This window comes from Pseudophryne corroboree, chromosome 9, assembly GCF_028390025.1.
Source record: "Pseudophryne corroboree isolate aPseCor3 chromosome 9, aPseCor3.hap2, whole genome shotgun sequence".
NCBI classification, from domain to species: domain Eukaryota; kingdom Metazoa; phylum Chordata; class Amphibia; order Anura; family Myobatrachidae; genus Pseudophryne; species Pseudophryne corroboree.
In genome coordinates, this window is record NC_086452.1 from 186,252,112 (window position 1) to 186,278,362 (window position 26,251).

General features: G+C 43.8%; 1 protein-coding gene across 1 annotated transcript in view; it reads right to left on the reverse strand.

The window, feature by feature from the left end:
* Nucleotides 1–7,099: 7,099 nt before the first annotated feature.
* Nucleotides 7,100–26,251, reverse strand: part of LOC134957829 (flavin-containing monooxygenase 5-like) — a 35,642-nt gene continuing 16,490 nt past the window's right edge. Inside the window, exons 4-8 of the mRNA XM_063940029.1 lie at nt 15,141–15,283; nt 13,573–13,769; nt 12,468–12,823; nt 12,291–12,363; nt 7,100–11,881 (exon numbers count right to left, since the gene is read on the reverse strand). Coding sequence (XP_063796099.1) covers nt 11,536–11,881; nt 12,291–12,363; nt 12,468–12,823; nt 13,573–13,769; nt 15,141–15,283 — 1,115 coding nt within the window. The 3' untranslated portion in view covers nt 7,100–11,535. The remainder of the gene's footprint in view (nt 11,882–12,290; nt 12,364–12,467; nt 12,824–13,572; nt 13,770–15,140; nt 15,284–26,251) is intronic.

Below are 26,251 nucleotides of genomic sequence, written 5' to 3' on the forward strand. Positions count from 1 at the left end.
TACTCAGGAGGATGGTGCACATTCTCAAGCTAGTGGGGCAGAACCCCCATGGTTAGCTTCCATTACAGAGATGATATCTAATATTTCTACTAAATTATCCCATAATGAGAAAGAGATGCAGATTTTAAGACAGTCTATGGATGACCTGATGAATAGAGATTCAGTTCCAATACCAGCATTTCAAATCCCCGACATTTGCCCACAAAAGAGCACTCTGGCCCAGCTCATGCAGGATGATACTGATGACGATACATCAGATCCAGAGGATGGTGAAGTGGATGCGAGTAAGGAGGATGCGGTCCTGTCACAAGGAATGCAGGCCCTGATAGAGGCTATCAAAAATGTCCTGTACATTCCTGACAAGACGTCGGAGGTAGAAGAGGAATCTTATTTTAATGTAAAAAAGAAATCCTCAGCCACTTTTCCTGAATCAAAGAAATTGAATGCCTTATTTAAAGAAACTTGGGTTAACCCTGACAAAATATTACAGATCCCTAAAAGATTAATTACTCCCTTTCCCTTTCCTCTGGAAGATAGAAAGAAATTGGGAAAACCCACCGATTGTGGACGCATCGGTATCTAGGTTGTCAAATAAGATAGTCTTAACTGTTCCTGGGGCAGCTTCCTTAAAGGACACAGCTGACCGCAAGATTGAGAACACTCTCAAATTGTTATACACTGCTGCTGGGGTGGCCCAGAGACCCACTATTGCTTGTGCATTGATCACTAAAGCCACTGCAAAGTGGTCAGGTAACCTAATTGATGGATTGGATACCTTACCCAGGGGGGAGATAGTTTTACTCCTGCAGCATATTCAAGACTGCTAACTTTATGGTGGAGGCCATAAAGGAAATTGGTTAGCTCAAAGCACGCACCACTGCCATGGCAGTGTCAGCATGCAGGGGCCTGTGGCTATGCCAGTGGACTGCGGATGCAGATTCCAGGAAAGGCGTGGAAAACCTACCATTCACAGGTGAGGCCCTTTTTTGAAGATGAACTGGATAAGTGTATATCCTAGGCTACGGTGGGTAAGTCTACGTACCTTCCTTCCACAGCACCCACAGCTAGGAAAACCTACTCTACTCCAACTCTGCAGTCCTTTCGGACAGCAAAATTCAAAGGCTAATCCAAAGATTCTTCTACAGCCTTCAAAGGTAATAGAGGCAAACCCAGAAAACCAGCAGCTGCAGGTTCTCAGGAACAAACCTCCAGGTCTGCTTCCTCAAAGCCTTCAGCATGACGGTGGTCCGCAATGCCTGGAAGACAGGCAGGTGGGAGCTCGGTTAGGTTATTTCAGTCACGTTTGAGCAACATCTTACAAGGATCCATGTGTCACAGACCTTATCACCCAGGAATACAATGTGGAGTTTCAGGTACTACCACTTCACAGATTGTTCAAATCAGACTTACCAGCTTCTCTGGAAGCAAGTACGACTTTACAGGCAGCAATTCAAAAACTGGTACAGACTCAGGTCATTGTCCCAGTTCCACTTCAACTACACAACAAGGGTTATTACTCCAACCTGTTTGTGGTACCGAAACCGGATGGTTCGGTAAGGCCGATTTTAAACCTCAAATCACTGAATCCGTATTTAAGGGTGTTCAAGTTCAAGATGGAGTCTCTGAGAGCGGTGATCTCAGGTCTGGCGTAGGGGGAAGTCCTGGTGTCTCTGGACATCAAGGATACATACCTTCATATTCCAATTTGGCTGTCTCATCAGGCTTCTCTACAGTTTGCACTACAGGACTGTCACTACCAGTTTCAGGCCCTGCCATTTGGCCTCTCCATGGCACTGAGGGTATTCACCAAGGTAATGGCAGAGATGATGTTCTTCCTCCGCAAGCAGGGAGTAAACATAATACCATACCTGGATGACCTGCTGATAAAAGCGCCTTTGCTAAGTTCTACAAGTTCGATACTTTGGCGTCTGAGGACCTTCAGTTTGGTCAATCAGTTCTGCAGGAACCTCAACACTCTCCCCCCCTCCAGTTTGGGAGCTTTGGTACATCCCCATAGTACTAATGCGGACCCCAATATCCTTTAGGACGTAAGAGAAAATAGGATTTTAATTACCTACCGGTAAATCCTTTTCTCGCAGTCCGTAGAGGATACTGGGTGCCCGCCAAGTGCTTCGTTTTTCCTGCACTGTTACTTTGTTAAGTAATGTCGTTGGTTCAGCTGTTGCTGTTCCTGTTCAAGTTTGGTTAGCATGGCTTTCCTCTTGTTTGTGTGTATTGGTTCGAATCTCACCACTGTTCTGTTACATCCTTCCTCAGGATATGTCCGTCTCCTCGGGCACAGTTTCTAGACTGAGTCTGGTAGGAGGGGCATAGAGGGAGGAGCCAGTGCACAGTATTGATTTCTTAAAGTGCCCAAGGCTCCTAGTGGACCCATCTATACCCCATATTACTAATGTGGACCCCAGTATCCTCTATGGATAATGAGAATCGGATTTACCGGTAGGTAATAAAAATCCTATTTCTTTCCCTATGCACAAGAATTTGATTCTGTCATATAAGTCCAGGGGTGCTGCCGTATAAGTCCAGTCAGGTGGTGCAGCCGTATAAATTCAGGGGTACTGACATATAAGTCCAGTCCAGTGGTGCAGTCATATAAGTTCAGGGATACTGCCATATAAGTTCAGGGGTACTGCCGTATAAGTTCAGTGGTGCAGCCATATAAGTCCAGTAATACTGCTGTATAAGTTCAGGGGTAAACAGAAAAAACCAATCTGTGCGCAACAGGATCACATTTAAATATAATGTTTTATTAATAATCCAAGATATGAATGGGAAAAATAAGATATAGTATATATATATATATATATATACACAGTATACTATATACTTCAGGAGTGACCACACAATGAGAAAAAGCAATTAATACAAATAACCTTTAAACCATCTAAAACTCATATGAAAAACCCGCAAAGGTATCACAGTCGCTCTAATCTGAACTAGTGGTATACTAATTCAGAGTATAATCCCTAAATAAAAATCACAATACAGTGCACTGATTCATTAGTTGTAAAATGTCCACATAGGCTGGCCAGCCTGTATTTACAAGAGATGTAATTCACCCAAGAGTTCATCCAGAGAGAACAGTTAATTTGTATAAATAGTGTCTGTGACACAATACTAGAGTTAAAATAACGAAGAAAGGTCACCATACAATTGGACCGCTTACATACCATCCAATTAAGTAGCGTCGGTATGTGACGAGTATCTCCTCCAGCCGAGCGGTAATTATCCTCCCCGTGCCACTGATGTGTGGAGCTGTTTAGTGGGGATAATTTATGCTGAGCATCCATCTCGTGCTGCCTCTTACACCCGCACTAGTTTACTTGCTGGGATCACCCGAGACCTCCGTTGTCTGTATTTCACGTGCCGGCATTCACCGCGCTGCCTGGGTGCTAGCCAGATAGCGCGGCTGGGTATTCCTTTGTAGCCGGAGTCCAATGTACAGAGATGTACGGAGTCCTTTGCAGCGGGTTTTGGATGTTATAATTACCCAGCAAAAAGGGCAGTAGTAGCCGGCATTCACCGCGTTGCCTGGGTGCTAGCCAGATAGCGCGGCTGGGTATTCCTTTATAGCTGGGGTCCAATGTACAGAGATGTACGGAGTCCCTTGCAGCGGGTTTTGGATGTTATAATTACCCAGCAATTAGGGCAGTAGTAGATGATCAAATAGAGAGGTCACTCCAAAGCCGTCACCTAACGCGTTTCTCGACCATTAGCCCCGGTCGTTTCATCAGAGGTAGATAAAAGGAAGTTCCCGTCTGACCATATTTAAAGCCCCAGAATGATTATCTAAACACAAACAGCTGATAACCTTAATCAAGCATGTGGAACAAGTTTAAAGTAATGAAAACACCATGAGATTTGAACGTAAGTCCACACAATAGATCCAAATGCTATAATACTCAGGAATAGAATAAAATATAGATACAGATACTGTATCTATAACTATCTATATATTTAAATTAAATATGTGCACCCGTGAGGTGTATGAAAATCACCACTCAATAACAATAATATAACTATACAATCTGTAAATATGATTTAATTCATTTAAAACCTTTTACCTAGAGGACAAATAATTATATTGATATTAATAATAATATTATATTTATTGTGTTATTGCAGTGACAAATTCAAGTAAATGTTAAATTAAATAAATCAGTCTGTGGAGTCGACCGAGGGGAAATCAGACACATTCAGGAGAGATATATTTAAACTCATCTAGAAAGTGTCCGTCGGCCATCCGTCAAAACCACATTTATTCTAGTATATTTAAAAAATATAACATATCTTAATATATTGCAAATCCTACATATGTGAATGTGAAAAAAATCTTAAAAATAACTATACACCCGTGCATCTACACACATATAAACACGTATCATTCCGTGTATACACAAATGCAGACGCACATATCATATTAAATAATAACTACAACTGTACAGTAACACTCAAATACCCATGGATTACTATAATAAAAGCCACGTTCTGCAACCTAATTCCATACTAGACGGATAAGATAATTCCAAGATCTTTTCATTGGGTGGTTTCTACCACCCACCAATTCTCTGTGGGATCATTTAGTCCATTAAACATTATTCAATTCGACTGTATCATTTAGACCTTGTGGGAATAATGTTTGTAACTGGAAAATCCAAAAAGCTTCACGTTTACAAAGTCTATTGTACCTATCACCCCCCCTACATGTGGGCCTGACTTGTTCAATTGCTCTTACTGTAAGGCCTTTAAGGTTCCCCTTTTGGCATAGATTAACATGATTGGAGAGAGTATGTGTTTTCACGCCCTTCATAATATTGCGCCTATGTTCAAGGAATCACATATGTAGGGGACGTATAGTCCTACCTACATATTGAATGCCGCAAAGACATTGGATTACATATATTACATAGTTAGATCTACAGTTGAGAAAGGTAGTTATCTCAAATTTCTCCTTGGTTATGTGTGAATTAATAGTAGTACATCTATGATCAACATATGCACATGTCAGACATCTGTCTTTCCCACATTTAAAGAACCCCCTTGGTTTAGGGGGCAATCTAAAGATGGGTTCTTCAGTGTCTATGCCAGATGTTACAAGTTCTCTTCTGAACAAACTTGGTGCTAATCTTTGTTTTAGATGATAAGTCCAGTCAGGTGGTGCAGCCGTATAAGTTCAGGGGTACTGACATATAAGTCCAGTCCAGTGGTGCAGTCATATAAGTTCAGGGATACTGCCATATAAGTTCAGGGGTACTGCCGTATAAGTTCAGTGGTGCAGCCATATAAGTCCAGTAATACTGCTGTATAAGTTCAGGGGTACTAGTGTATAAGTTCAGGGGTACTGCGTATAAGTCCAGGGGTACTGTCGTGCAAGTCCAGGGGTACTGCCGTATAAGTCCATTCCAGTGGTGCAGCCGTATAAGTTCAGGGGTACTGTAGTATAAGTCCAGTCCAGTGGTGCAGCCGTATAAGTCCAGGGGTACTGCCATATAAGTCCATTCCAGTGGTGCAGCTGTATAAGTTCAGGGGTACTGTAGTATAAGTCCAGTCCAGTGGTGCAGCCATATAAGTCCAGGGGTACAGCTGTATAAGTCCAGTCCAGTGGTGCGGCCGTATAAGTTCAGGGGTACTGCCGTATAAGTCCAGTTCAGTGGTGCAGCCGTATAAGTTCAGGGGTATTGCCATATAAGTTCAGGGGTACTGCCGTATAAGTCCAGTGGTACTGCCATATAAGTTATGGGGTACTGCCGTATAAGTCCAGTGGTGCAGCCATATAAGTCCAGTGGTACTGCCGTATAAGTCCAGGGGGTCTGCTGTATAAGTACAGTGGTACTGCCGTATAAGTCCAGTCCAGTGGTGCAGCCGTATAAGTTCAGGGGTACTGCTGTATAAGCCAGTCCAGTGGTGCAGCCGTATAAGTTCAGGGGTACTGCCGTATAAGTTCAGTCAAGTGGTGTAGCCATATAAATTCAGGGGTACTGACGTATATTTGAGGACACTTTGAATATACATGTTTTGATTTTGAACACTGAAGGCGCAGCTGATTTACCATCAAAAACATTTAAAAACTGGTTTTATTGGAAATTGAACTAATTTGAAATCTGGTTGGTGCCACTGTATATAGTTGGAGTGTTTTTATGTTTAATAAGCCACGAGTTACAGTGGGTATTATTTATTGCACTTGAGTTCTTTTGAATATATGGGTGTAGCACTTTATACATAAAATATATATATATATATATATATACGGTATGCTCAAGTGTTCTGGCTCTCCCTGTAGCATATGACCGCGTCAGGTGCCCGCACATAGCACTGGGCCATCAATATAGAATTTCAGGGCACATGGTGTGTGCATGCCTATGGCTACGTTTTACTTTTCTATATGGTATGAAGCAGATTTGTTGACCGGTTTATACCAAGAAGGAGTGTTCTCTGTCTCCACTGTCCAAAGTCTAAAAGAAACAGAATTTACCAGCTGAGATTATCAGGACGTTATCTGTGGCTGGCTATGATTTATCCAGGTAATTTTTAAGATGGGTTCACGAAAGTGAACCCAGTTTCTTGGCCAGCCCTAAAGACAGATGTAGTATCAGTATGACTTGCATCTCGGTTACCTCTGACTTGTATTCCTCTGTGGCGATCTCTGCTCTACCTGAATAAGCCTAGTGCTGATTAGATATGGAATGGGCACTGTGGTCCGAAGGTGAGAATATTTAAATATTGACAAAGTGGGTTAAAGGTAAGTCTATCCCTAATACCTAAATGTAACCCTAACCCCTAAACTTAATATTGACATTTCATATATTAACATTCATTCTGCCCACATTAACATTTTCCAGGAGACATTTCCTGGATGCCTATATATGACAGCCCCATGTCTAGTGTACAACTGTACGCTCTCATTTTCTCATTTCTACCTGTAATAATAACAGCGGAGGGTCGGGACATCTTAGACATTTTTTATCCCCATTCCAAATGTGTTTTTTTACTATGCACAAAATTTTGATTCTGTCTGCTTTACTAAGGAAAATGCAAGTGCCACCGTTAAAACAATGAAAGAAATCTGCTACTATGCAACAAAATGTTTTATTCAGATAAAGAGCATTTATAAGCTCAGATAAAGCTGTAGTACAGTATACATTCTTAGCATTGTAATTACCTTTAAACAAAGCATTTATCCAAGATGGGTGTTTTGTTATTGTACACATCGTTTTAAGCATCTGTTACTACTGTGTACCTTATTATAACCTGCAGCCACTATATATAATAAGTTAACCAGTCATCAGCAACTTCAAAGCAGAACAATGCAGAATTTGGTTTAACACGACTGGTGAAATGACTGAAAGTGGATAATTGTGCAACAATCAGGGGATAATTGTGCAACACTCAGGGGAAGCAATGTGTTTCCAAAAGTATAATGTGAAGGAATGTGACAGCCAGGCACACAATAGGGGTAATTCAGACCTGATCGCTAGCAGGCGATTTTTGTGCTGCTGCGATCAGATAGTCACCGCCTACAGAGAGGAATGTATTTTAGTTGTGCAAGTGTGCGAACGCATGTGTAGTCAAGCTGCACAAACTGATTTTGTGCAGTCTCTGCGCAGCCCAGGACTTAGCCACTGCGATCACTTCAGCCTGATCGGAACTGGAATTGACGTCAGACACCCACCCTGCAAACGCTTGGACATGCCTGCATTTTTCCAGACACTCCCACAAAACAGTCAGTTGCCACCCAGAAACGCCCCCTTCCCGTCAATCTCCTAGCGATCCCCTGTGCAAATGAATTCTTCGCACAAACCCATCGCTGAGTTGTGATCCGCTTTGCACCCGTGCAACGCACCTGCGCATTGTGGTGCATATGCATGCGCAGTTTAGACCTGATCGCAGGCTGTGAGAAAACGCAACCTAATGATCAGGTCTAAATTACCCCCATGTGACTGGAGTAATGTGAGGTCTCACAAATGTTCAGGTGTCATTATAAAGCCAAGTGAAAGGTGTGGGCTGTCAGGGCCAGAAACGGGGAGTCAAAGGGGACACTTGTACAGGGCCCCAAGGATCAGAGGGGCCCCAACTATATACTGCTTAATGCCCAGCAGGGATGCAAGCCGTCTTGTTCAAATAGTGTAGCGAGCCGTAGGCAGTGTGGTTGCAGCCTCAGAGTGACACAGTGCAGCCTCTCACACACAGTGACTGTGCAGCGCAGTGTGCGCCTGCTCTTCCGTGTCCAGCTCTGTTGCAGTCAGTTACGGTACATGCCAGCAGCACCACTGGCCAGGATTCCTGTGCCCAGTGCTGGCTTCTTCTGGTGGGGAGTGAGGGCCGCATGGTTCCTGCTGTGAAGCGTTTGGTTCTGGATACTGGTGAGTGCAGCACAGGTGAGTCTCTTCCCAGGGTAAGAGTGAATTGGTGAGGGGATACAGGGCTTTGGGATGGGGTGGGGGAGCTGTGAATGTAGCATGGAGTCATTGGGGAGAGACAGACTGTGGTGTGTGTGGGGAAGAAGAGAAATACAAATGTATATATTTGTATACATATATATTTATTTTATAAATGAGTGAATCAGTGCGCTCGTCAAATTTATGCGTAATGCCTCACTGTAAAAAGTGCAATCTGCAGTCAGAAATAAATTGGTTAAATGACCAGTCCAGTAAATAAGTTTTTTCAACTAGTTCAAGGTTTGATTAACCAACAGTCCACACTCTCCCCGTTTTATCGGGTGGCTGCTCAGTTCTTCAAAATGTGCCACTAGGTATTCGTAGCCCAAAGAGAAATCTGAAAATAGAGGAAGAAACAACAGAGCGCCTATAGTGTAGTATCCTTTAGTAAAGTTTTCGTCACACGCAAGAATAATATTGCGTACCGGATTACGGCTTGACACAGTGCCTGTCGATCCCCTGGTCTTTTAAGTCCAAGTCTCTGTCGGAATCTTGTTTAGACTCCGTGGCTCTCAGTTTTTCTGGTTTCGACATATAGAGATTGTGACTTTCCTCTGGCTCATTGTATTTAGTAGAACTCGTTTCCACAAAACGGTCGACCTCCTCTGTAATCTTCAGTTCATTCTTGTCGCCACACTCCGTTTCAGTCTATTTTATGGTGTGTATATCTTCCTTGCTTCTTTTTTCTTCTGTTACTTTTAGTCTCAGATCCACACCACAATGTAACAGTTTATTATATAGTGCATCAAATTCCATTACGCTTTAATATATATATATATGAGGGGGCCCCAGAGATATCATTGTACGGGGCCCCAAGATTTCTGTTGCCAGCCCTGTGTGCTGGCCAATGTTCTAGAATTGTCCAGGCAGAGCCCCATTTAAAGTTGGGAATAAATCCAGACTGTTGGTGGAATTTTATAACTTGACTAAACCATGTTGTGCTGCTGGAAAGGGAAAATGGCAAATGTGGGGAGAGATTTACATTGACACACTGGTATCTGTTACTGTGAAACCACTGTGTTTCATGTCCAAGCTCACCTCTACAATTAAGAGATAAACTGCTCAGTATTTGTGCGCCACACACATTGGCGCCAAGAGAGTGGAGGAGCAGGTACTAATTACCCGGGACTAGGCTGCTGGATCGGCTTGGCAAGTTGGCAGGGCCTGGGTCTGCTGTCCTCAGCCCTCCCTCCTGACTCTGAGAATAATTATACAGGCTGGCGCCATCTTCCTAGTGATATTTTCGGGAAGATGGCGCCTGCACATTGACAGCAAAGACTCTGGCACTGCTTAGAAGAGTATCCAATTAAGTGCGTGATTTTTGTGGTAAAAATTACAGTGGCTATAAGTGACCATTTTTTCATAAGTGCTGGTGTGCACCCTCCTGACATCTGACTGAAAAAATTGGTTGAGGAATGGAGGTGCCCAAGGGCGTAGCTACCATAGGTGCAGGGAGTGCACTGTTATGGGGCCCTGGCTGCCTCCGGGGCCCTGCACTCTCCCTGCACCTATTTGTACTGCTTTTTATTTAACTTCTCTCCTGGCCGCTCCGTCTCTCCTCACAGTCAGAAGCTGAGAGGAAGCGCGGCTGTGCTTGCAGGGACATCCCCGGACTACAGCCCTGCCTCCTCCCTGTTTAAGTCAGTGAGGAGAGAGAACATAGCAAGGCCGGGCGATCCTGCAGAGCAGCCAGCACGGGACATTTAAGGTGAGCGCCCGCATACCAGCTCCACCCGCTCTCTGGCCACCATCGGGGGAAAGAGGTTGAGGGACTGAGCCCTAAGTAAGTAGTCTGGGGCTGGGGAGGGGGGGGAGTGGGGGGGGGGGGTGCGCTGGGGGCCCCGTGGAAATTGTGCTATGGGGCCCCCAAAGGTGTAGCTACGCCTCTGGATGTGCCCTGGGTCGTTTGCTACAAACAGAATGTTCTCAGTCAATGCGCATGCACCTAGTTCTATAGGGACGCATAGTGTGCATGCTCCAGCACATTTGCTGTAAATGGGGGCACATAATCGCAATCACAGCAAATTTGCACCTGTGATCCGTTCGTGGGATAAAAGAGGGTCAACACATTTGGAATTTTTCTTGCAAAATATCTCATAAAAAACAGGATTGAGATCAGCCTGTACCAACAAAAATAAAAATAATTTCTAACAGTATATATTAGTCTATTCCTGTCCCAATTAAAAATATTTTGTGCTTTGAAAATGCTAAAAATAGATGATTTGTACATTTTTTAAAACCAGTAAAAAAAAAATTCTAAAAAGCAAACTTTTTCCGTTTACATACATTACAAACAAATAAAACTGAAAAGTTCAGAACAAATAGAGAAAGATGTTTTGGGGGTAATTTGAGGCAATTTTCTAATCACAGTAATGACATGTAATTATTGGGCCAATTTAGGTATATGTAACTTCCAATTGCCTAACTAGTAATAATGGGAAGGGGTGTCCCATGGATTTTGAACCAAGCACTGACATTTTTACCTTAAAATAGGGATTTTCCCTGACTTTTCACCTGCTCTAAAGCTGGAAGAACTTTTCTCGGGCAGCTAAATATGGAAAACCCTGCGGCAGCCAGAAAAATAGATAATGAAAATTTTGCTCGCAATTGAGTGTGCCCCTTAGCACTCTTGTATATAATGTATGATACATTTAATACAGTAAAGTTGTGGATCAATTGTGGATCCTCCTGTAAACTTCTGTTTCATAGTTAATTGCATTTTTACTTGAACTTTTTGTAAGCTTCTTACTTTAAGTACAGTGACTTGCATTAGCATTTATCTAATTTCAAGTAATAGTTTATCAAATAATGGGGAACAGATATCACTGATTAATGAAAGCATTTCTCTATATCTACTCTGCTCAAAAAGTTTCATCTATAACCAGGATGCAATGATGTCCGAGTCCAGTGGGCGTGCGGGAACTCAGACTTTTTTTTTAAAGGGGCATTCATTTACAAGGTATGGTTTAGACTTGTAAATGATTGCCCCTTTAAATAAAAAAACAAGCTCAGCCGTCATCTCGCACGTCCGCTGAACTTGGACTTCATTACATCTCACGCAGTGTATTAGATGCCCAGTTTACACAGAGAAATATATGGCAGCAAAAAAAATCAGTATGGCAATGAGCTTCAGAGTAAAAGGGAAGAAACTGTGAGCAGAGTCATTATTCAGGACACGGGTCTTTGTGGGCTTGACGATACGGTCGTGCTGAGTAAAAATTGCTTTCCTGGCACCCCTCCACTGCCCTGGTCCACACAGGCGGTACTGGTAAGGTGAGCATGGACCAAAGAACATCTGCCAGGCCAGCTTAGGATCTGTCAGGAATAACTTCATAATATTAGGCTTGCAGCCTATCTCCTCTGCGATTTCATCCATGTATGGCACATAATCCACTTGTATGGTATGACGATCACTTTTGACATACCTAAAGAAGGTGGAGTGGAAATCATTATGATTAAAGTGTTTCAAATATAAAATTTTCCTTCAAATGGTCGGGTAACCATCAAAGAACAAGGGGGAGATTTAGCTACGCTTGAAGGAAGGTAAAGTGGAGAAAGAGAAAGCACCAACCAATCAGTTTCTAGCTGTCAGTTTACAGGCTGTGTTGGAAACTGACAATTGGATGAATGGTTGGTACTTTATCTGTCTCCAAGCTTTGATAAATACCCACCAAGTCTAGTCAGAATGTCAAAACTAAGAATAATACTACAGGAAGAAGCACTTGCTTTGGCCAATTAATTTTTATTACTTAAAATGAAACCTGAGACCTCCAAGGCCCAACAAAACTGCTATTTTAATTAACGAACATACTATTTCTATTCAAAAAGGCCCACCTTTTCTGATTTTCTTCTTTTCTATTGTTTATTTCCATCTTCATGTCATGCATGGATGGTAACTGACTCAGACCTGAAAACAAATAATGTGGAAAATATAATATATCAATAATGATGTGTGTTATGAAGTTAAAATCACACAGTAAAAATATTAAAATGGAACAAATAAATCTATACCTTTAAAGACTCTTGTTGCCCAGCGCGTTTGCATCTCAGAAACAGGCATTATAGCACCAAGAGGTTGGATGTAGCCAATGCAAGCTAGCGTATGTTTTTCCAGATGTGGAGGAAATACCCTTTTATACAAAGGTACTTCATTATTTTCCACCTTTAGGATAGACTCATCAAAGAAGGGAAATGATACACGGTATCCTGTGGCAAAAATGACAACGTCAATGTCTTTCTCAACTGTGCCATCTTCAAATATGGCATCGGTCTCTGTAAACTGTTTTATATTAGTCTTCATAAGAACTTTGCCAGAGATAATGCGATTGGGGAGATCATCACTAATTGTAGGATGTTGGCTGAGGAACCTGTATAATTGTATAAGCAGAGACATAATGTATAAGTATTTGATAAGAAAAAAATAATAAGCAATTCAAAATGGTAGACTACTATCATTAATTAGAACTTTTATGATGAGCAATAAAGTTGAGGTTAAATTTAGAATTCTGAGAATATTTGCATCCATGTGAGGGCAGCACGGATGGTGTCATGGTTAGTATTACATAACTGGCTTTCAGCACTGAAGTCTTGGGTTTGTTTCCCACCATGGCCCTGACTATGTGGAGTTTGTATATTTTCCCCTTTGCGTGTGTGTGTTTCCTACAAGTACTCCAGTTTCCTCCCACGTCCCAAAAATATACTGGTATGTTAATTAACTCCTAACAAGAAATTAACCCTAGTGTGTATGTGTGTGCATGTGGTAGGTAACTTAGAGTGTAAGCTCCACTGGGGCAGGGACTGATGTGAATGGCTAAATATTCTCTGTAAAGCGCTGCAGAATATTTGTGCACTATATAAATAGCTAGTAATAAAATAATAAAAATAAAACACTTTAAAGAACCAATACCCTAGGGAACATAAATAGTAAGCTCTTCTGGGGCCGGGACTGATGTGAATGTGCAAATGTTATCTCTAAAGTGCTGTATAATATGAATGCACTACATAAATAACTGATAATAAATTAATAATGTGAACTTTTGCAGCATTAGAATTTTTCTTTAGAACACAAATGTGCCATAACTCCATATTCAGAAGAAAGAAAAGGAAAAATCTGCACCTGTGCTGTGGTTTTAGGCCAAAGTTTTCATGGTCAACCCTGGAGTTGACTTTATGCTCCAAATAGTTATTTGTCAGACTCGGAAATGCAACTTGAAAAATGCTGTAGAAACGAGTGAAGAGGACTATATCCAATGGATAGCCCTGATCAGCAACACGGTTTAGTAGCCATGCTCCTCTCCTGGTGCTTAGAAAAACCTGGAAAATAATGGCAGACAAGACGAATGGTGATTATCATCAGGATATTGTTTTGTTGATTCTGTTGTAGATTCTCTGACACAGACATGCATTCTGTAAATACTGTAATTCATAAAGGGAAGATTTATCAATATAGGGGCTTTCTCCATAAAAACCAATCAGATTCTAGCTATCTTTAGCTTGTACATTTCATAAAATAATAGCTCGATTCAGATTGGCAACACCTCTGCTTGTCCTCTTTATAAGGTGTAATAAATCTCCCCCTCATTTACCAGACACAATGGATCACAAATGGTTTTAAGAGTACACAGAAAATGCCACACTACCCATATACAGAAAAAAATAGTTATTGAAACTTGTTTTGAAGGAATATAATTATTGCTAGCATGGACAATGTTATTGCTGCAGGCTTGTACATAATTCTTATAAATGAAGCTATTTTCATGTGAATCAAGTAATACAAAGATTAGCTGTAAACACTGTCTAGGGTGATTGAATGTATTGCTATATCTTTATTGCTATCCTTAAAACCTGGACTATAATAGAAGAGTTTGGGAAACTCTGGTATACGGTAATGTAATTTCAATAGATCAGACACTGCAGGCCCCAGAGCAAACTATGGGGTCACGATAACAGACGACAAAGGAGGGACTACGGAAGAAATCAGTAATTTCCTTCTTTTTAAATAGGAGGAGGCAGAGATGGAAAGTGGTGGAACAAATATTGCGGACACTCAAGCACCTACAGAGCTGGCTCCTATGACTTGACATAGAAGCACAAAATTTGAAGGCAGATAAGAATCACTTCACCCATCCAGTCTGCGCATAAACATCCACACACTAGGGTTCATTTTTGTCTGGAGCCAATTAATATACCAGTATATTTTTGGATTGTGGGAGGAAACTGGAGTACCCGGAGGAAACCCAGGCAAGTACAGGAAAAATAAAATATACAAACTAATTACCGTTATGGTCATGGTGGAAATCAAACCCATGACCTCAGTGCTGTGAGACAGTAATGCTAACCATTACACCATCTGTGCTTCCGCCATTTTTGTGATCGACTAACAAACCATAACTTGAGAATACGAACATCAGGCGCATGCATGTGCTGTAAGTCCTATAGGAGGCCTTTTCTTCAAACCACAAACAGCAATGATGAGATAACTGATTGAGGTCATACTGTATATAAACATAGAAACATAGAACTTGATGGCAGATAAGAACCACTTGGCCCATCTAGTCTTCCCTTTTTTAACCATATCTAATCACAGATGATGTTTCTTGCTTAATTTAGCTCAACCAGTGCAGCATTACACGCTATAGGGAGAGCAGCACCTGCAGTAGTCATATTAGTTCCTCTAATACGCACCTGTTTAGCCACAGCGCTAAGCTCCACCACCAGGTCCACTGCCGTGTTTCCAATACCAACCACTACTACTCTTTTGTTCCTGAAAGGTTCTGCTGTTTTGTAGTCACGACTGTGGAAATACGTGCCTTTGAACTTGTCAATGCCTGTGAACACCGACAGATGACAGTAAGAAAACAGCAGGAATAAAACAGAGTGGGCCGAATGTAATGACGTCCGAGACGGCTGGAGGTGTGAGATGCTAGCCGATCTCACATGTTTTTTTAAAGGGGCAATCATGTACAAAGAAAAACCATGCCTTGTAAATAATTGCACCCCCCTTCAAAAAAAATCCAAGATCAGCCAGCATCTCGCACCTCCGGCGATCTCAGGCATCATTACATCCTGCCCATTATTTTCTTTAATCTTCTCTTTAAAAGGGATTGGGGCTGATATTCTGGCGGTGGAGATGACGGCGGTCAGAATACCAATCGTGGCTTCTGGATGGTTAGAATGTTAACACTACCACCCCCCAACCCACTTACCCTAATCCTCCCTTTCCGCAGTCTAAACCGCACTCTCTCCACCCAGCATCACCATAACCCTCCCCAGGATTGCCTAAACCTTACCATCCTCCTTCGCGCAGCCTAAACCTAACCCTCCCTACCCTGCAGCCTAATCCCCCGCACCACCACCACCACAGCCTAAACCTAACCCCTCCGCCCCATGGCTTACCTCTCCAGAGGCACGCCACACAAAAGTTTGGGATCCCAGTGGTCAGTATTTCGGCACCTGAAATGTGATTCAATTTGGGATGCCAGATCCGCATTCTGTGCAGTGTCGGGAATCCGGCATCTGTATTTCGAGTGCTAAGATCTCGACCGCTGGGATCCTGACCAGATCCCTTTTAAAATAAGAATTTACTCACCGGTAATTCTATTTCTCGTAGTCCGTAGTGGATGCTGGGAACTCCGTAAGGACCATGGGGTATAGACGGGCTCCGCAGGAGACTGGGCACTCTTAAAAGAAAGATTAGGTACTATATCTGGTGTGCACTGGCTCCTCCCTCTATGCCCCTCCTCCAGACCTCAGTTAGGGAAACTGTGCCCGGAAGAGCTGACATTACTAGGAAAGGATTTGGAATCCAGGGTAAGACTCATACCAGCCACACCAATCACACCGTACAACTAGGGATGAGCGGGTTCGGTTCCTCGGAATCCGAACCCGCCCGAACTTCATGTTTTTTTACACGGGGCCGAGCGACTCGGATCTTCCCGCCTTGCTCGGTTAACCCGAGCGCGCCCGAACGTCATCATCCCGCTGTCGGATTCTCGCGAGGCTCGGATTCTATCGCGAGACTCGGATTCTATATAAGGAGCCGCGCGTCGCCGCCATTTTCACACGTGCATTGAGATTCATAGGGAGAGGACGTGGCTGGCGTCCTCTCCGTTTATAGAGAAGAGAGTGAGACAGTAGAGAGAGACACAGTAGTAATTTTGGGGAGCATTAGGAGGAGTACTAGTTACTTGCTGAAGTGATAGATAGTGTGACTGTATATTATCTGACTTGTGGGGGAGACACTGACAGTGGGGAGCAGTTAGAGTCTGAGAGCAGGACTCAGGAGTACATATAACGTACAGTGCACACTTTTGCTGCCAGAGTGCCACACTGCCATTGTGACCACACTGACCACCAGTATAATATATATTGTGATTGTCTGCTTAGGAGTACTACTTGCAAGTTGCTGATAGTGTGACCAGTGACCTGACCACCAGTCACCACCAGTTTAATATATATATATATATATATATATATATATATAATTGTATATAATATATATATAATATTGTATACCACCTACCCGTGGTTTTTTTTTTTTCTTTCTTCTTTATACATACTACTATAGTAGCTTACTGTAGCAGTCTGCGGTGCTGCTGAGCTGACTGTGTCCAGCAGGTCCGTCATCAGTCATTACATAATAAATATATATACCTGTCCGGCTGCAGTACTAGTGATATTATATATATATATATATATATATTGATTTCATCTCATTATCATCCAGTCTATATTAGCAGCAGACACAGTACGGTAGTCCACGGCTGTAGCTACCTCTGTGTCGGCAGTCGCTCGTCCATCCATAATTGTATACCACCTACCCGTGGTTTTTTTTTTTCTTTCTTCTTTATACATACTACTATAGTAGCTTACTGTAGCAGTCTGCGGTGCTGCTGAGCTGACAGTGTCCAGCAGGTCCGTCATCAGTCATTACATAATAAATATATATACCTGTCCGGCTGCAGTACTAGTGATATTATATATATATATTAATTTCATCTCCTTATCATCCAGTCTATATAGCAGCAGACACAGTACGGTAGTCCACGGCTGTAGCTACCTCTGTGTCGGCAGTCGCTCGTCCATCCATAATTGTATACCACCTACCCGTGGTTTTTTTTTTTTTCTTTCTTCTTTATACATACTACTATAGTAGCTTACTGTAGCAGTCTGCGGTGCTGCTGAGCTGACAGTGTCCAGCAGGTCCGTCATCAGTCATTACATAATAAATATATATACCTGTCCGGCTGCAGTACTAGTGATATTATATATATATATATATATATATATTAATTTCATCTCCTTATCATCCAGTCTATATTAGCAGCAGACACAGTACGGTAGTCCACGGCTGTAGCTACCTCTGTGTCGGCAGTCGCTCGTCCATCCATAATTGTATACCACCTACCCGTGGTTTTTTTTTTCTTTCTTCTTTATACATACTACTATAGTAGCTTACTGTAGCAGTCTGCGGTGCTGCTGAGCTGACAGTGTCCAGCAGGTCCGTCATCAGTCATTACATAATAAATATATATACCTGTCCGGCTGCAGTACTAGTGATATTATATATATATATATATTAATTTCATCTCCTTATCATCCAGTCTATATTAGCAGCAGACACAGTACGGTAGTCCACGGCTGTAGCTACCTCTGTGTCGGCAGTCGCTCGTCCATCCATAATTGTATACCACCTACCCGTGGTTTTTTTTTTTCTTTCTTCTTTATACATACTACTATAGTAGCTTACTGTAGCAGTCTGCGGTGCTGCTGAGCTGACAGTGTCCAGCAGGTCTGTCATCAGTCATTACATAATAAATATATATACCTGTCCGGCTGCAGTACTAGTGATATTATATATATATATATATATATTAATTTCATCTCCTTATCATCAAGTCTATATTAGCAGCAGACACAGTACGGTAGTCCACGGCTGTAGCTACCTCTGTGTCGGCAGTCGCTCGTCCATCCATAATTGTATACCACCTACCCGTGGTTTTTTTTTTTTTCTTTCATCTTTATACATACTACTATAGTAGCTTACTGTAGCAGTCTGCGGTGCTGCTGAGCTGACAGTGTCCAGCAGGTCCATCATCAGTCATTACATGTTTTTTGGAAGGGCCATCCTGCGTGACACTGCAGTGCCACTCCTAGATGGGCCAGGTGTTTGTGTCGGCCACTAGGGTCGCTTAGCTTAGTCATCCAGCGACCTCGGTGCAAATTTTAGGACTAAAAATAATATTGTGAGGTGTGAGGTATTCAGAATAGACTGAAAATGAGTGGAAATTATGGTTTTTGAGGTTAATAATACTTTGGGATCAAAATGACCCCCAAATTCTATGATTTAAGCTGTTTTTTAGGGTTTTTTGAAAAAAACACCCGAATCCAAAACACACCCGAATCCGACAAAAAAAATTCGGTGAGGTTTTGCCAAAACGCGGTCGAACCCAAAACACGGCCGCGGAACCGAACCCAAAACCAAAACACAAAACCCGAAAAATTTCAAGTGCACATCCCTACGTACAACTTGTGATAACTATACCCAGTTAACAGTATGAACAATAACTGAGCCTCTCTCAACAGATGGCTCATACAATAACCCTTTAGTTAAGCAATAACTATATACATGTATTGCAGAGAGTCCGCACTTGGGACGGGCTCCCAGCATCCACTATGGACTACGAGAAATAGAATTACCGGTGAGTAAATTCTTATTTTCTCTGACGTCTTAGTGGATGCTGGGTACTCCGTAAGGACCATGGGGATTATACCAAAGCTCCCAAACGGGTGGGAGAGTGCGGATGACTCTGCAGCACCGAATGAGCAAACTCAAGGTCCTCCTCAGCCAGGGTATCAAACTTGCAGAATTTTGCAAAAGTGTTTGAACCCGACCAAGTAGCAGCTCGGCAAAGTTGTAAAGCCGAGACCCCTCGGGCAGCCGCCCAAGAAGAGCCCCCTTCCTCGTGGAATGGGCTTTTACTAATTTAGGATGCGGCAGTCCAGCCGCAGAGTGTGCAAGCTGAATCGTGCTACAGATCCAGCGAGCAATAGTCTGCTTTGAAGCAGGAGCACCCAGCTTGTTGGGTGCATGCAGGATAAATAGCGAGTCAGTTTTTCTGACTCTAGCCGTCCTGGAAACATAAAGTTTCAGGGCCCGGACTACGTCCAGCAACTTGGAATCCTCCAAGTCCCTAGTAGCCGCAGGCACCACAATAGGTTGGTTCAAATGAAACGATGATACCACCTTAGGGAGAAATTGGGGACGAGTCCTCCATTCTGCCCTTTCCATATGGAAGATCAGATATGGGCTTTTACATGACAAAGCCGCCAATTCTGACACACGCCTAGTCCAAGCTAAGGCCAAAAGCATGACCACTTTCCACGTGAGACATTTTAGCTCCACGGTCTTAAGTGGCTCAAACCAGTGGGATTTTAGGAATCCAACACACGTTAAGATCCCAAGGTGCCACTGGAGGCACAAAAGGGGCTGAATATGCAGCACCCCTGTAACAACGTCCGAACTTCAGGCAGTGAAGCCAGTTCTTTTTGAGAGAAAAAGGGGATAGGGACGAAATCTTGGCCTTTATGGATCCTAATTTTAGGCCCATTGTCACTCCTGACTGTAGGAAGTGCAGGAATCGACCCCCCTGGAATTCCTCTGTAGGGCCTTCCCGGCCACACACCAAGCAACCTATTTTCGCCATATACAGTGAAAAAGTCTTGCTGTCACGTCTTTCCTAGCCTTTATCAGCGTAGGAATAACTGCATCCGGAACGCCCTTTTCCGCTAGGATCCGGCGTTCAACCACCATGCCGTCCAATGCAGCCGCGGTAAGTCTTGGATCAGACAGGGTCCCTGTTGCAACATGTCCTGACTGAGAAGGCAGAGGCCATGGGTCCTCTGAGAGCATTTCTTGCAGTTCCGGGTACCGAGTCCTTCTTGGCCAATCCGGAGTAAAGAATATTGTTCACACTCCTCCGTTTATTACAATTCTCAGCCCTTGGGTCTGAGAGGAAGAGGAGGGAATATATAGACCGACTGGAACACCCACGGTGTTACTAGTGCGACTAGAGATGTGCACCGGAAATTTTTCGGGTTTTGTGTTTTGGTTTTGGGTTCGGTTCCGCGGCCGTGTTTTGGGTTCGAACGCGTTTTGGCAAAACCTCACCAAATTTTTTTTGTTGGATTCGGGTGTGTTTTGGATTCGGGTGTTTTTTTCAAAAAACCCTAAAAAACAGCTTAAATCATAGAATTTGGGGGTCATTTTGATCCCAAAGTATTATTAACCTCAATAACCATAATTTCCACTCATTTTCAGTCTATTCTGAACACCTCACACCTCACAATATTATTTTTAGTCCTAAAATTTGCACCGAGGTCGCTGGATGACTAAGCTCAGCGACCCAAGTGGCCGACACAAACACCTGGCCCATCTAGGAGTGGCACTGCAGTGTCACGCAGGATGGCCCTTCCAAAAAACACTCCCCAAACAGCACATGACGCAAATAAAAAAAGAGGCGCAAAGAGGTAGCTGTGTGACTAAGCTCAGCGACCCAAGTGGCCGACACAAGCACCTGGCCCATCTAGGAGTGGCACTGCAGTGTCAGGCAGGATGGCCCTTCCAAAAAACACTCCCCAAACAGCACATGACGCAAAGAAGAAAAAAAGAGGCGCAATGAGGTAGCTGTGTGACTAAGCTCAGCGACCCTAGTGGCCGACATAAACACCTGGCCCATCTAGGAGTGGCACTGCAGTGTCACGCAGGATGGCCCTTCAAAAAAACACTCCCCAAACAGCACATGACGCAAAGAAAAAAAGAGGCGCAATGAGGTAGCTGTGTGAGTAAGCTAAGCGACCCTAGTGGCCGACACAAACACCTGGCCCATCTAGGAGTGGCACTGCAGTGTCACGCAGGATGGCCCTTCAAAAAAACACTCCCCAAACAGCACATGACGCAAAGAAAAAAAGAGGCGCAATGAGGTAGCTGTGTGACTAAGCTCAGCGACCCAAGTGGCCGACACAAACACCTGGCCCATCTAGGAGTGGCACTGCAGTGTCAGGCAGGATGGCCCTTCCAAAAAATACTCCCCAAACAGCACATGACGCAAAGAAAAAAAGAGGCGCAATGAGGTAGCTGTGTGAGTAAGCTAAGCGACCCTAGTGGCCGACACAAACACCTGGCCCATCTAGGAGTGGCACTGCAGTGTCACGCAGGCTGGCCATTCCAAAAAACACTCCCCAAACAGCACATGACGCAAAGAAAAATGAAAGAAAAAAGAGGTGCAAGATGGAATTGTCCTTGGGCCCTCCCACCCACCCTTATGTTGTATAAACAGGACATGCACACTTTAACCAACCCATCATTTCAGTGACAGGGTCTGCCACACGACTGTGACTGAAATAATGGGTTGGTTTGGACCCCCACCAAAAAAGAAGCAATTAATCTCTCCTTGCACAAACTGGCTCTACAGAGGCAAGATGTCCACCTCATCATCATCCTCCGATTCATCACCGTGTACATCCCCCTCCTCACAGATTATCAATTCGTCCCCACTGGAATCCACCATCACAGCTCCCTGTGTACTTTGTGGAGGCAATTGCTGCTGGTGAATGTCTCCATGGAGGAATTGATTATAATTCATTTTAATGAACATCATCTTCTCCACATTTTCTGGAAGTAACCTCGTACGCCGATTGCTGACAAGGTGAGCGGCGGCACTAAACACTCTTTCGGAGTACACACTTGTGGGAGGGCAACTTAGGTAGAATAAAGCCAGTTTGTGCAAGGGCCTCCAAATTGCCTCTTTTTCCTGCCAGTATACGTACGGACTGTCTGACGTGCCTACTTGGATGCGGTCACTCATATAATCCTCCACCATTCTTTCAATGGGGAGAGAATCATATGCAGTGACAGTAGACGACATGTCCGTAATCGTTGGCAGGTCCTTCAGTCCGGACCAGATGTCAGCATCAGCAGTCGCTCCAGACTGCCCTGCATCACCGCCAGCGGGTGGGCTTGGAATTCTGAGCCTTTTCCTCGCACCCCCAGTTGCGGGAGAATGTGAAGGAGGAGATGTTGACAGGTCGCGTTCCGCTTGACTTGACAATTTTCTCACCAGCAGTTCTTTGAACCCCTGCAGACTTGTGTCTGCCGGAAAGAGAGATCCAAGGTAGGTTTTAAATCTAGGATCGAGCACGGTGGCCAAAATGTAGTGCTCTGATTTCAACAGATTGACCACCCGTGAATCCTTGTTAAGCGAATTAAGGGCTCCATCCACAAGTCCCACATGCCTAGCGGAATCGCTCTGTGTTAGCTCCTCCTTCAATGTCTCCAGCTTCTTCTGCAAAAGCCTGATGAGGGGAATGACCTGACTCAGGCTGGCAGTGTCTGAACTGACTTCACGTGTGGCAAGTTCAAAAGGTTGCAGAACCTTGCACAACGTTGAAATCATTCTCCACTGCGCTTGAGACAGGTGCATTCCACCTCCTATATCGTGCTCAGTTGTATAGGCTTGAATGGCCTTTTGCTGCTCCTCCAACCTCTGAAGCATATAGAGGGTTGAATTCCACCTCGTTACCACTTCTTGCTTCAGATGATGGCAGGGCAGGTTCAGGCGTTTTTGGTGTTGCTCCAGTCTTCTGTACGTGGTGCCTGTACGCCGAAAGTGTCCCGCAATTCTTCTGGCCACCGACAGCATCTCTTGCACGCCCCTCTCGTTTTTTAAATAATTCTGCACCACCAAATTCAAGGTATGTGCAAAACATGGGACGTGCTGGAATTTGCCCATATTTAATGCACACACAATATTGCTGGCGTTGTCCGATGCCACAAATCCACAGGAGAGTCCAATTGGGGTAAGCCATTCTGCGATGATCTTCCTCAGTTGCCGTAAGAGGTTTTTAGCTGTGTGCGTATTCTGGAAAGCGGTGATACAAAGCGTAGCCTGCCTAGGAAAGAGTTGGCGTTTGCGAGATGCTGCTACTGGTGCCGCCGCTGCTGTTCTTGCGGCGGGAGTCCATACATCTACCCAGTGGGCTGTCACAGTCATATAGTCCTGAGTCTGCCCTGCTCCACTTGTCCACATGTCCGTGGTTAAGTGGACATTGGGTACAACTGCATTTTTTAGGACACTGGTGAGTCTTTTTCTGAGGTCTGTGTACATTTTCGGTATCGCCTGCCTAGAGAAATGGAACCTAGATGGTATTTGGTACTGGGGACACAGTACCTCAAACAAGTCTATAGTTGGCTCTGCAGTAATGATGGATACCGGAACCACGTTTCTCACCGCCCAGGATGCCAAGGCCTCAGTTATCCGCTTTGCAGCAGGATGACTGCTGTGATATTTCATCTTCCTCGCAAAGGACTGTTGGACAGTCAATTGCTTGGTGGAAGTAGTAAAAGTGGTCTTACGACTTCCCCTCTGGGATGACCATCGACTCCCAGCAGCAACAACAGCAGCTCCAGCAGCAGTAGGCGTTACACGCAAGGATGCATCGGAGGAATCCCAGGCAGGAGAGGACTCGTCAGAATTGCCAGTGACATGGCCTGCAGGACTATTGGCATTCCTGGGGAAGGAGGAAATTGACACTGAGGGAGTTGGTGGGGTGGTTTGCGTGAGCTTGGTTACAAGAGGAAGGGATTTACTGGTCAGTGGACTGCTTCCGCTGTCGCCCAAAGTTTTTGAACTTGTCACTGACTTATGATGAATGCGCTGCAGGTGACGTATAAGGGAGGATGTTCCGAGGTGGTTAACGTCCTTACCCCTACTTATTACAGCTTGACAAAGGCAACACACGGCTTGACAAATGTTGTCCGCATTTCTATTGAAATACTTCCACACCGAAGAGCTGATTTTTTTGGTATTTTCACCAGGCATGTCAACGGCCATATTCCTCCCACGGACAACAGGTGTCTCCCCGGGTGCCTGACTTAAACAAACCACCTCACCATCAGAATCCTCCTTGTCAATTTCCTCCCCAGCGCCAGCAACACCCATATCCTCCTCATCCTGGTGTACTTCAACACTGACATCTTCAATCTGATTATCAGGAACTGGACTGCGGGTGCTCCTTCCAGCACTTGCAGGGGGCGTGCAAATGGTGGAAGGCGCATGCTCTTCACGTCCAGTGTTGGTAAGGTCAGGCATCGCAACCGACACAATTGGACTCTCCTTGTGGATTTGTGATTTCGAAGAACGCACAGTTCTTTGCTGTGCTTTTGCCAGCTTAAGTCTTTTCATTTTTCTAGCGAGAGGCTGAGTGCTTCCATCCTCATGTGAAGCTGAACCACTAGCCATGAACATAGGCCAGGGCCTCAGCCGTTCCTTGCCACTCCGTGTGGTAAATGGCATATTGGCAAGTTTACGCTTCTCCTCCGACGATTTTATTTTAGATTTTTGAGTCCTTTTTTTTACTGATATTTTGTGTTTTGGATTTTACATGCTCTGTACTATGACATTGGGCATCGGCCTTGGCAGACGACGTTGATGGCATTTCATCGTCTCGGCCATGACTAGTGGCAGCAGCTTCAGCACGAGGTGGAAGTCGATCTTGATCTTTCCCTATTTTTGGAACCTCAACATTTTTGTTCTCCATATTTTAATAGGCACAACTAAAAGGCACCTCAGGTAAACAATGGAGATGGATGGATACTAGTATACTTATGGATGACGAGTGACTGCCGACACAGAGGTAGCTACAGCCGTGGACTACCGTACTGCGTCTGCTAGTATAGACTGGATGATAATGATATAAAAAATATATATATATCACTACTGCAGGACAGGTATATATTATATAATGACGGACCTGCTGGACACTGTCAGCAGCAGACTCCTAAACTACTAGTATGAAGAAGATAGAAAAAAAAAAACCACCACAGGTAGGTATACAATTATGGACGAGCACTGCCGACACAGAGGTAGCTACAGCCGTGGACTACCGTACTGCGTCTGCTAGTATAGACTGGATGATAATGATATAAAAAAAATATATATATCACTACTGCAGGACAGGTATATATTATATAATGACGGACCTGCTGGACACTGTCAGCAGCAGACTCCTAAACTACTAGTATGAAGAAGATAGAAAAAAAAAACCCCACCACAGGTAGGTATACAATTATGGACGAGCACTGCCGACACAGAGGTAGCTACAGCCGTGGACTACCGTACTGCGTCTGCTAGTATAGACTGGATGATAATGATATAAAAAATATATATATCACTACTGCAGGACAGGTATATATTATAAAATGACGGACCTGCTGGACACTGTCAGCAGCAGACTCCTAAACTACTAGTATGAAGAAGATAGAAAAAAAAAACCCACCACAGGTAGGTATACAATTATGGACGAGCACTGCCGACACAGAGGTAGCTACAGCCGTGGACTACCGTACTGCGTCTGCTAGTATAGACTGGATGATAATGATATAAAAAATATATATATATCACTACTGCAGGACAGGTATATATTATATAATGACGGATCTGCTGGACACTGTCAGCAGCAGACTCCTAAACTACTAGTATGAAGAAGATAGAAAAAAAAAACCCACCACAGGTAGGTATACAATTATGGACGAGCACTGCCGACACAGAGGTAGCTACAGCCGTGGACTACCGTACTGCGTCTGCTAGTATAGACTGGATGATAATGATATAAAAAATATATATATATCACTACTGCAGGACAGGTATATATTATATAATGACGGATCTGCTGGACACTGTCAGCAGCAGACTCCTAAACTACTAGTATGAAGAAGATAGAAAAAAAAAACCCCACCA